Source organism: Danio rerio, chromosome 9, assembly GCF_049306965.1.
Source record: "Danio rerio strain Tuebingen ecotype United States chromosome 9, GRCz12tu, whole genome shotgun sequence".
Taxonomy (NCBI): Eukaryota; Metazoa; Chordata; class Actinopteri; order Cypriniformes; family Danionidae; genus Danio; species Danio rerio.
The window spans coordinates 36,724,331-36,736,929 of NC_133184.1; the positions used below are offsets into that span (position 1 = coordinate 36,724,331).

The 12,599-nt window shown below is 35.2% G+C and overlaps 1 protein-coding gene across 4 annotated transcripts in view; it reads right to left on the reverse strand.

Moving 5' to 3' along the window:
• Positions 1–12,599, reverse strand: part of appb (amyloid beta (A4) precursor protein b) — a 43,360-nt gene that overhangs the window by 5,651 nt on the left and 25,110 nt on the right. For all 4 annotated transcript variants that reach the window (NM_152886.2, XM_073911547.1, XM_068223278.2 and 1 more), the window contains 6 exons: positions 7,042–7,175; positions 3,785–3,859; positions 3,338–3,496; positions 1,213–1,341; positions 1,025–1,124; positions 568–771 (listed from right to left, as the gene is read on the reverse strand). In NM_152886.2, coding sequence (NP_690842.2) covers positions 568–771; positions 1,025–1,124; positions 1,213–1,341; positions 3,338–3,496; positions 3,785–3,859; positions 7,042–7,175 — 801 coding nt within the window. The remainder of the gene's footprint in view (positions 1–567; positions 772–1,024; positions 1,125–1,212; positions 1,342–3,337; positions 3,497–3,784; positions 3,860–7,041; positions 7,176–12,599) is intronic.

Genomic DNA, 12,599 nt, shown 5'->3' on the forward strand with positions numbered 1-12,599 from the left:
GCCCTCTAGTGTTTTTTCATCCGAAACATACAACAAACGCATCCTAAGTAATGTATTTCAGATTTGAAAAAATGTAGACAGTGCCCTCTAGTGTTTTCTTCATCCAAAACATACAACAAATGCACCCCAAGTAATATATTTCAGATTCGTAAAAATGTAAACAGCGCCCTCTAGTGGCATATCTAATGTTTGCTCTGTATAGTTGTATAAAGCTCAGGATAAAAATTAAGAGTTCCCTTTTTAAGTTGTTGGCTTAGAACTTGCCATTAATAAGAACGTGTTTCACAGTCAATAATGGGTCATCAAAATTTCAGAAAAGAATAAAATCCAGATCACTGAATTGAATAAAAGTACAGAAGGTCAATTTCAAACTTTTCCAGACCTTCATTAGTTAACACCAATTTTTTCATTGTAATTTTCTTTAGATAAATGCTCTAGATTTGTTAAAAGATAACATTCTTACCTAAAATTGTGATGAGATGTTATCAAACTAACACACAATTGAATATTTGACTCAAAACAAATAATACACAGGAATAATATTAACTAAAGGCATGTTGGTGTTACCGTGGTTATCAGTGTTGGCCTGGTTAAAGCTCTCGGGATGGATGAAGCCCAGGCCGTCCTGCTCTGGAGGAAGGTTGTCCAGTGGTGTGGTGCTGTCGGGCAGATCCGGCATCAGGGCATCGTTCCCATAACTGACCCTCATCTTACTCTGAAGAGACGACAGCTGCTGCGTCACCTCAGCCTGATCACGCTGAACCAGCACCGCTGCACAAAACACAGCATTTCATAATTCTTCATAATAATAATCATCACTTACATCACTTATATATATATATCGCCTTTAAAACTTAATTCTCAAAATGCTTTACACAAAAAATATACAAAAGTACAGTAAAACAGTTTTGAGTAACAAAAAAATAAAACATTAAAAATAAAACAAAATAAAATGATGTTATGTGACAACATATTCCATTTCCAGCACAGTTTGAGCCTCTGAAGTGCGATTAAAAAAACTCACCCACTTGATCCTGGATATCATTAGCCACTTGAGGCACTTTATAGAGGTAACCCAAAGACTGGTTCATGCGTTCCTCAATCACACGTAGGTGGGTCATCACCTAAAAGCACAGGGGCTCAAAATCAAGTTCTAAAGCATTTACACAAATCATAATTAAAGCAGGAACGAACAGCTTGACAGGAGCTTACAAATGGCCGAATCTGTGAAGCCTTCTTGGGATCGACCTCCCGCACGTGTTCAAAGTGTTTGAGAGTGTGCTGACGGTCCTTCTGCTCCGCACGGATATACTTCTTCAACAGATTCAGCACCTGCCGAGGCTGTATGAGACAGGATTATTTTTAGCTTATGTTATAATTTGTTTATTTATTTATGTTTGAATATCACATCAGAAGCACAGGCTATATTTATGGCAACATTTACTAGGTATTCTATATATAATTTACAGTCATAACTGATATGAAATTAAGATTTGTAGTTTTTTGGGGGCAAAGAACACAATTTTAACTAGTTTTATGTATTCATGTAGACAATAGCCACTTTCACACAGTAATACCAGTAAATATTGGGAACATTTCCGGAATGATTTCATTACTATTCATTTCTATAGACAACTTTCTTTTATATAAATAAAATCTATTACCTGATAAAAAACAAACAAACAAAAAAACACGTACAATAAAAGCAATAAATAAGCATGTCTAATAAATAAAATGTCAAAAAATTTCTGCCAGCTGGGGGCGAAGAAGCGTGGTTTCAATTTTATAGGCCAACAAAATCCAAAATCCTCAACAATGCTTAAAGCTGGCCATCATTTTCATAACTTTGCATCTATAGCTTTTGCCTTGGCACAGTCCTTGTCAAATGTCTTCATATTGTATTTGTTGTGCTGATTTTGGTAGTGGATAAGGCTGTTCATTGTTTAATAATCTTTATTAATTTCAGGCAAAGCTTCAGTAAGCTTATGAAAAGGATTTCGCAAATATAGTCTTTTTTTCCATAACAAAAAACGCAGCGGCATTAGCTCTCGTAACACACACGTCTGCTTTTGCATCAGCTCAGAAGTGACAATCAAAACACTAGTGGCCAGCAGAAAGCATGTCAAGCATGCATGTCAGCCTTTAGCAAGTTAAAGACATTTTAAGACCGTTATGAATGACATTTTTAGACTCATACAGAGCTAAACATTAAGGAGTTTTTCGAATGACCCAGTTGGGAAAGATTTTTATTTGCAAAATCATTTTTTAAAAATAATTTAATGCATCTATTAATACATTAATAATAATAAAGTAATATAAAAAAATATATATATTTTATTTATTTCTAAGTAAATATTTTAAATTTTGTGTCAAAACAGGCAAGCTCTAGTTATATATATTCACTTTTTTTTTCCACATAACCTTTCTTAAAAAAAAAAAAAAAAGAAAAGTAAAATGTTTTAAGTTTAAAAACTATAATAAACTAAATGTATGCACAACAGTCTGTCCAGGTCAGTGTCCTTCGCAGGACATTCATGGAGCACTTTTAAACAAATGTTGCTGTAAGGAAAATAATTAAACAGTTAAAAATCACATCCCTAAATAAAAAGTTAAAAGTTTTATTGAGATTGGCCAGATAGGGTAGCTATACATGAACAATAGAAAATTAACACCTGTTTAAAAAAATGTAGGACCTACAACACGATATTTAAGTAATTTAAGACTTTTTAAGGCCTACAATTTTGATTTTGAGATTTAAGACATTTTAGGACCCCACAGATACCTTGTATTATACCAATAACAATATTGAAAATGCAGTAGGCTTGTCATAATTTTTTTGCACGTAATACCAGATACCGAGGTAAAATAGCGAGGAGGTTTGATGGTATCAAAATTTGGATACCGCCCAAGCCTAAAATGCAGTTTATCATTTGATATTAATATGGCCACTCATATACAGTGCATCACTAAAAGATTGATTAACATAGTTAAAAAAATGTTGGTCAATGAATAAAAGGATTTTAAAGAGATTCATTTATGAGTCATTGAATTGTTCACTAAACCAGTTTCTCCCCCTAATTCAATCAGAAGAACTGCATTTGCAAACAGTCTACAGACTGTGCTGTTTTATTGAGTATAGCAGTGTTTGTGTACCCGTGGCTGCTAAAATGGCATAGTTAAAAATATGTTTGCCAATGGATCATATGTTAAACAGATTAATCTATGAGTCGTTGAATTGTTCATTAAACCAGTTCCTTTCTAATCGGTTCAAATGACCTGCATATGCAAACAGACTGCAGACTGTGCTGTTTTGTGGAGAATAGGAGTGTTTGTGTACCCGAGGCTGGTCAGACTGAAGGGAGCTCAGGTAGCTTTCCAGAGCCTGACGGCGGCGGTCATTCAGTAGGGCCTCCACTCGAGCCATGTGCGTTTCCACCAGCTGCTGTCTCTCTCCAGCCGCTTCCTTCTCCAGCGACTCCACCTTCTCCTGGAAGCGCTAGAAAAACAGCAATAAAGCCAGTAGACGTTCATTAATCCCCAAGAATAAAAAAGCACAAGCTGTTCAATCCCCCTGAAAGCCCCCTCCACTTTAATGGGAGATGTATGCCGTACTACTAAATCTGAACACACTTAAACCGCAACCCCGCTAAGTGCTTTTATATAAGCGGTCCAACAAGCCACTACATCACATTAACAATAAACGCTGTTTACTCTCAGCTCTTTACTGCTCATGAATCATCAGCCAGCATATCCCAATCACATTTATTAAAAGCTGAATGCTCACCTGAATTATGGTCTTCTTATCAGCACGAGGAAGGTTCTTGGCCTGTCTCTCGGCCTCCTCCCATTCCCTCATCACCTGAACACAGATAAGAGACATGGAAGGACAGGAAAATGGTCACCAAATTAATCTCCAACACCAAAACAACGAAAATAAAGAGGTCACATGGCACTCTGTGTTTTAGGATATCTGCAATGGTAGTAAAACTGAATCAGTATGTTGAAATATTATTTTCCCACAATTTATCAGGACTGTGTTTTAAATGTTTTTTTTAATTTTAGTGATCAAAATAATGCAACTTTTAAACCTTTTTCTTTGCTGCTGCATGGAGGGTGCCATAGTGACCAGCACCTTCTGGTAGGCAGCTTAGAACTTCCATTAAGAGTTGTCATTAGCCAGAGCAGCGTTTCTCAACTGGGTGTCAGTACTGTTTTAGGGGGCTTAGGGAGTGTTTTTGTGATGCAAAACTTTAAGTTTGAAAGAAAGATGTGTGTAAAAGCTGTTATGCTTCTGTCAGATGCGGTTCAAGTGTGAGAGAAATACACTCTCCTAATTTAGAATCTGCCTTCTGATCAGATGTTGAAATATAGCGTCAGTGTTCCTGACCTGTCAGCTGTTATAATGTACTCCGTGGCTCTTCAACACACACACACACACACACACACGCACACATGCACACTAAGGCTGGGCAATTAATCGAAAAGTAATTGAAATCGACATTCCTAACCTATAATCGATCAAATTTTCCAGGTCAATTTTTTCAATTACTTTCCCTACGGCGTGTGGAGCAATGACTGGAGTCACGTGGGTTCTAAGAAAAAAATCTATACAATTTAAAAACAAACTATTTTTCCAAATGTAACAGTGGAAATTGTTCTAAAAGTTTGAACTAAATATTGGTTGTGACAAGTTGTTGTAAGTTTCTAATTTCATGATTCCTTTAAAAAGTCAAATGTGGCTAAAGTGACTATTAGAGAACATTTAAAATGAAAGGCCGAATTATTAACCCTTTTGTGAAATTTAAATTATTTTTAAAATATTTGAAGCTTAACAGAGCAAGAAAGTTCTCACCGTGTTTCCTATAATATTTCTTTCTTTAAGAGAATGTTTTATTTCCTTTAGTTTGCTTGGAATAAAAGCAGTTTGACATTTTTTGAAATCATTTTTAAGGTTGAGACTGTGACCATGTTTTCTCAGAGTAAACTTTACACTCTCAACATTGTTTGTGAGGACTTTAGTAGCATTCTACTTTGAGCCTTTATTTTGAGTGTTATTTTAGTTTATTATTTTGTGTGTAGGGCAGCACGGTGGCATAGTGGGTAGCAAGTTCACCTCACAGCAAGAAGGTCACTGGTTCGAGCCTCGGCTGGGTCAGTTGGCATTTCTGTGTGGTTTGCACGTTCTTTCCGTGTTTGGGTGGGTTTCCTCTGTTTTCCCCCACAAGTCCAAAGACATGTGGTATAGGTAAATTGGGCAGGCTAAATTGTCTGTAGTGTATGAGTGTGAATGAATGTATATGAATGTTTCCCAGTGATGGGTTGCAGCTGGAAGGGCATCCGCTGCGTTAAACATATATTGGATAAGTTGGTGGTTCATTCCACCGTGGTGACCCCTGATTAATAAAAGGACTAAGCTAAAAAGAAAACCAATTTTGTGTGTAAATGTGATGAAAATACCCTTTATATAAATATAAAATTATTATAATTTTTTTAGGTGTCCATTTGGTAGATTTATATCTACCTGGCACCCAGATAAAAATATATATTCAGGAATTAAATTCATTTTTTGTAAATTTAGTCAGTTTCAGTAAAATTGGAGTACACACACGCCACAAGGTCAATATTTTTAGCATACTTAAGAACAAAGCACTGTTGTTGTTATGTACTGTCATCATAGCAAAGACAAAAGAAATGAGTTATTAGCAATTAGTTTATTAAAACTATTATTTAAAAGTGGATTGAAAACTGAGAGAAAAGGGTGAATTATTTAAAAAGATTTGGAATCCATTTTTTAATTATATAAGTTAATTAAATCCCTTTAATTCATTTAAAAAAGGGATTTAAAAAAGGGAATTACATTTCTTTTTAAAAATGTATTATTATTATTATTTTTTTGATATAGTGCGTATGTTTTCGATTATTTTGGTTGTTGCTTATTTTTAATGTTCTGTATAGTTAACTTTTGAAAAAGCAAAATAAAAATATATAATAAAACAATTTTCAAAGGAGGGCTAATAAATATCTTTGCCGTCTACTGTAATGTGATAATATATAAGATAACTAAATGCTAATGTCAAATGATTTAAATACTGTTTTTAAAGTAAACATATTCTTTTGTCCTTTTTAAAAATAAAACTCTGCTTTTGAATGTATATACACTACGTTTGGGGTCAGTAGGATTTTTAAATGTTTTATAATAAGCTTCTCTTGCTCACCAAAGCTGCATTTATTAAAAAAAAATGGTACAAAAAGTACAATTGTTTAATTAATTGCATAATTTAATTTATTAATTTATTCCAGTGATTTTAAAGATTAATTTTCAGCTTCATTACTCCAGTCACATCAGTGGCATGATCCTTCAGAAATCACTCTAATATTAATTATTATTATTATTATTAATTGTAATAGTAATAAAACAATAATGACTGGATTAATAATTTAATTTAAAACTACATACAAATGTTAATAAATATTCAATAATTTAACCATTTTTTTTTACATTTAATAAATTCCGCCTTGATGAACAGAATAAATATCTATATATATATAAAAAAAAAAAAAACATACCCCAAATTTTGACCGGTAGTGTATATTTAACCAAACATCACATTCAGTCAAATCCTAATTACAATTTCATACAATTTATCCTCTCTTTATAGTCTCATAATACTCTGCATAATTCCTCAAAAGAGTCTCAACATTCCTTACTTACAAGCTCTAAAGTGACGTTTTTGAAGTAGCAACAGAGGCTTTTGCTCAGCTCTTAAACAGACAAACAGAGATTTGAATCCAGAACTGAAAGTTAGTTCCTCACACAGTCAGTGGTTGTTTCTTATTTATTTACACAAGTGTGCCACCAAACCACTGAATAAATGCAATCCCACACTCAAAGCTGTGTGATTTGATTCTTTATCAGCACGGCACTCATGCGATATTGTTCATTACAGAATGCTGTCAGTGTTTATAGCACTTTTTCTTAGTTCCTCTTTTGTAATTTCCTCTCATATAACTGAAGGGTAATAAATCTTCTGATGTTCTCACCTCTGACATTTTCTCTCGGTGTTTGGCCTCCAGGCTCTCCTTTGCCTTCTGGAAGCGCATGTGTTCGTTTATATCTCCTGGAGCTTCCAGGTAACGATCCACCGCATCAGCAGGGCTCGGGGCCATGGTTGGCACTAGAGACAGAGATGAGTCTTGTTCAATGACAGTCACACAAAAAAAGACAGATAAATGGGAGCCAGAGAATCTTCCTTGCAGCAAAGAGAGCGAAGACTCCTGGGAAAGAGCTGCTAGTTCAGGCGCAGGTTAAAATTGGTTAGCAGAGACAGAAACGCTTGCGCGAGATTGCTTTTGCCAAAGGTTGCTCTACTGCAAGAGGCTGAAAGTGGACTCAGAGAGATGAAAGAGTTTCATGCTGGAGGTTGTGTGAAACGGAAGATCTGTGTGTGACCAAAAATGTGTTTTCTATGTAAATAAAAATAAATGTCACTGCATTAGAAATGATCATGTGTGTGATTAAGATCCTACACTGAAGTAAAGAAATAATGAAATAGAAAAAAAAAAACATTTTAACCATATTTCAACCCTAAAGAATGAAATAAATGAAAACAACAACAAGAAAAAACAACAACAAGAAAAAAACTGCACTCTTTTGAATGCTATGAAATTTGTTTCCTCCTATTGTTTTATTTTATTATTAGATCCCATTAATTTTATTTCTAATAAAATTCCTAATAACATTTATTCATTCATTCATTTTCCTTCGCACTAAGGCTGATTTATACTTCTGCGTCAAGCACACGTGCAGCCTTCGCACGGTCGCATATCCCTCGCCATGGCTGACGCAGCCAATGACGCTCAACTCTCAAAAACTACACATTACAACGACGTGTAGCGCAAGCTCTGTGATTGGTCGTCTTGTGACGAGTGTGGGGGTGGTGCAGATAGCCGTGAGCCCGATTGAGTGAATGTTTACATTAAGTGTGTCAAGTTAAGATTATGTGTAGTTAAGTGTGGAGTCCCGTGAAGAAGCTCCAGGTGGAAACTTTTTTTTTTGTGTTTACCTTCTGATTAAAGTTGTTACACGTCCACCGGATCCCGCCTCTGAATTAACAAGTTTTAGCTTCTTGTAGAGTTCAGAAAAAACTAAACACCCACGAAGAAACTTGAAACAGAAACATAAAAACCCGCTGCCAGCTAGCATTTTGGAAGTGTTATTGCAGAGAAACACAAACAGCACAGAGAAGTTTAAATGCACGGTTAATCGCAAGGCAGGCGCCATCGGTCATAGTGATTGCTCAACGCAGAAGTATAAATCAGCCTTTAGTCCCTGGTTTATTTGGGGTCGCCACAGCAGAATGAACTGCCAACTATAAAAAATTTTATACATAAAATATACAGTTGAAGTCAGAATTATTACCCCCCCCCTTTTATTTATTATTATTATTATTTTAAATATTTCCCAAATGATGTTTAACAGAGCAAGGAAATTTTCACAGTATGTCTGACAATATATTTTCTTCTGGAGAAACTCTTTTTTGTTTTATTTTGGCTAGAATAAAAGCAGTTTTAAATTCTTTAAAAACCTTTTTAAGGACAAAATTATTAGTCCCTTTAAGCTATTTTTTTTCTGGTAGTCTACGGAACAAACTACCATTATACAATAACTTGCCCAATTCCCCTAACCTGCCTAGTTAACCTAATGAACCTAGTTAAACCTTTAAATGTCACTTTAAGCTGTATAGAAGTGTCTTGAAAAATATCAAGTCAAAAATTATGTACTGTCATCATGGCAAAGATAAAATAAATCAGTTATTAGAAACGAGTTATTAAAACTATTATGTTTAGAAATGTGTTGAAAAAATCTGCTCTCCGTTAAATAGAAATTGTGGAAAAAATAAACATGGGCAAATAATTCAGGGGGGCTAATAATTCTGACTTCAACTGTTTATAATTATTCGTTATATAAAGTTTTAATGTGTTCAGTAAAATACGTCATGACATCTTTTTTTACAGAGAAACATGCAGAATTCATATTTAAATAGCTTTAGCAGTTTAATATAGAAACAGTTCATATATAAATTTGATTACAAGTACAGTCCTACTTTATTTATTTTTGTTTTATTCAACAATTTGCTATTTTTTTATTTTGCAGTAAATTCCATTTTTATGACTAAATTTCAAAATTCTGACAATTTTCACAAATCTCATAAGAAGCTAAAATGTGTAGAATTTAATAAAACTGTATTGACCTTATTCTTGCAGAATTAATGCGGAAGTGTGGCGTTTTTGCGACTTCTGATTCCGTTGCCCATGGGAGAAATGACTGGCAATAATAAACGGTCAAACAACTTGCTCTACAAACAAGTCGTCACCTTGAAATTATAGAGTTCTATCTGTATTCTGAATGATTGTGAGATATTGAGCTTCAAAGTTTTTGCATCCTATAGCAAACAGTTTGTGTGTAACATTTGTTTTTTTAAATAAAGTTTTTTTTAATGCAATTAAGTTGTCATTTAATAAGAATATGTCAATAACTCAATTTTGACAAAAATGTCAGAATCTTATAATTCTAAGGTGACGAAGTGTTTATGACTGTACATAAAAAGAATAATAATAAAAATTAGAAAAGATCAGTTTTTAACGTAAAGCAGCATAACGAGCCGTTTTTAACATCTAAAAATCAATGGAAGTGAATGAGACCGGAAGTCTTCAGCCAAAAAGATTCCAATGGCTGCACCTGCTCGTATATCGAAATAAGATCAATAAGAACAGAAATTAAAAAGGGTATTCTAATATAGTGCAGTTCCACTAATAAAAACAAAACTTTTGTCTTAATTTTGAAACTGTATCAATTGTTTGAAGATTATTTTTGTGAAATGTTTTATTTTGTAATCCTAAGTTTATAACATTTTTTGAGCTATCTTTAAAGGGCACCTATGATAAAAATCATCTTTTGGAAGCTGTTTGGAAAGACTGTGTGTAGGTATAGCGTTTCTACAGTCATACTGGAGTGATATAAAGACAATAAGCCTTTTTTTTTATTTGCAGATGTTAAAATCAATCCCGGTTTGTGAACGTTACATCAGCTTCAGATATCCATAGAGCAGTGTATATTAATGTGTATCCTATTACATTTGCCATGCAATAACACAGCAAAGTTAAACGCGCTTGCTGTGTGTGTGCGTGTGTGTCTGTGAGTGAACTATGTAACAACATTGTGGGTGACTCATTGTTGCAACTCAACAAGAAATCCATCAAATAATCATTGGGAAAGTTCTTACAGTAGTATTTCTCACAAACGTTATGTGAGATCTGCTTCCTTCATGTCTGTCACTGTGCTGTTTATCTGACGCAGCCGAGGTGGAGATTAAGGCACACTTTAACAGGCACGTGTGAATGGTGGGCGGGGAGAACTAGCATTAAAAGCACAGGCATTAAAAACAGCTACATTGTGTTCAGAGCAGAAGATTCCATGACTCTGAAAGCTATAACCAATAATCTGATTGATGTTTTGAGCTGAAACTTTACAAACACATTATGAAAAACATATCTTAAATCTAGAAAAAGGGGTAAAATAGGTGCCCTTCAAATGAATTGCTAGTTGGTATGCTATGCTGCAATGCAGTGATATTTCTAAACGTCATTGTGTTACTGTAAATGTATGAATTGTATATCATCTCCTTTGAGGCTGCTGTGACACTTTCTGACAGCGAGCATGCGGGAACAGCCAGCCCGGCTGTGAGGAATATGCCCTGTCAGGATGAGGGCTGCTCCGCTGTCACTTTCCCACAGAGTCCAGCATTGTGCTTAACCGAGCAGAAAGCGCTCACTGAACCACTGCCACAGACCGGTCTGACCAGAGGCCGACTGCAGCTCTATCACTGGCCACACACTGAGATAAACACACACGCCCAGAGAGAGAGGCACATCCAGTACTGCAGTGCTCAGCAGATTCACAAACACACACACTGACATGCGGGCGCACTCGAAACAGACACAAGCACAAACAAACACTCAGCCTATCAAATCTGTCAGTATCTACTCTGGAGGATCTCTGGAGGATACCACTGACTCAGAAAACATTTTACACAGCAACTATTACGCACTTGAACAACTTTAATATTTTATTTATAATACTGATATTGATAACTTGCAGTTCAGTCATGGAGATTGTAAATGTTCTGATGAATTGAGTGAGATTTCCAACGGACACCTAAGATTTAATTTATTATAGACATTAAGATAATATATTTCAAGAATTCATAAAAAAATATTAAGGGAAGTTTCGCAAACTAATTTTGAGAGGAGCACGTGATGGGATTCACTACAGCTGATCCCTAACACTAATCACTAACTAGCCAATCGAATCATTCTAAATTTAATGTAAATAGTCAGCCTAAACTTCATTCCTCATCTTCGTTACCCCCCCCATCCATCCCTTCTCCCTCCTCCTCAATTCAAAGTTCGGGTGACACAGTGGCTATCACTGTTGCCCAACAGCAAGGGGGTCGTTGGTTCAAACACTAGCTGAGCCAGCTGACACTCTCTTTGCTGAGTTTGCATGTTCTCCCCGTGTTCGTGTGGGTTTTCCCCGGGTATTCCGGTTTCCTCCAACTCAAAAAACATGCGACTAAAGTTAAAGTCACAAGCTCCTATTATGTACAAATTAGCGCAGTTATCGGTCTATTCTTGGGAAGTTATCGAGAACTATCTGATCTCGTATCCCTCCTAATGCTTATTGACCAGGCGGGTACCTTGGGCTCATCTATCTCCGAGCTCAGGGTTCTCTCCCGGGACAGCATGCCAAACCTGCTAAAATAGTCAAGCATTATCCAAGTGTGAACTCTTGAATTTTTTTAATTTATATGTGAATCAAACTATTAGGTTGTGAGGTTTAATTCTGCTTCATCAAAGACTGTACTATACCATTGTACTATTATTGTACTATATCCAGATAAGGTGCAGATGGTGTGGATGAAATGTAATATAATATTCAATTACAGTAGTATTCAAATCACGACAACTCTTGGAAACTCATGCTACCTGATATGGAAATGTGAATGTATTGTTTTTGGTGGAATCGTAGGGCTGGGTAAAAGAAAGTATTCTTCATTTAAATTAATCTTCCATTTAACAAAACTACATAAACTTGGGAAGGTCTCAAATACATTCTTAATACGCCTGCTATACTTCAAAATACGTAAAAATTATCTGAATACGTGCAAATACTTCTTCTCTTATCCCAAAGATATTGCTAACTTTTGTGTTGCTCCAACAAAACAAATCTAATCTGAACAAATTAGAATCAAATCGAAACCTTATAAATAAGTATTAAACCAAATCATTGAGTTGATTGCAATTCCCAGCCTTGCTGTCTATACTAAATTAAGCTTTGTCTGAGAGGTACTATAGTCAATCATTTTGACCAATGTATTAAAAAGACTAGGTATTTAATGACATAACTTTAGGTTATTTGTCTATTTTACTTTCATTTCCTTATATAAGGTTTACAGCACCTGGATGTGAATCAGTCGTGTTACCGGGTGGGTTTTAGAACCTGTAAGTCAGCAGAGGCTAATGCTACACAAGTGACTGTT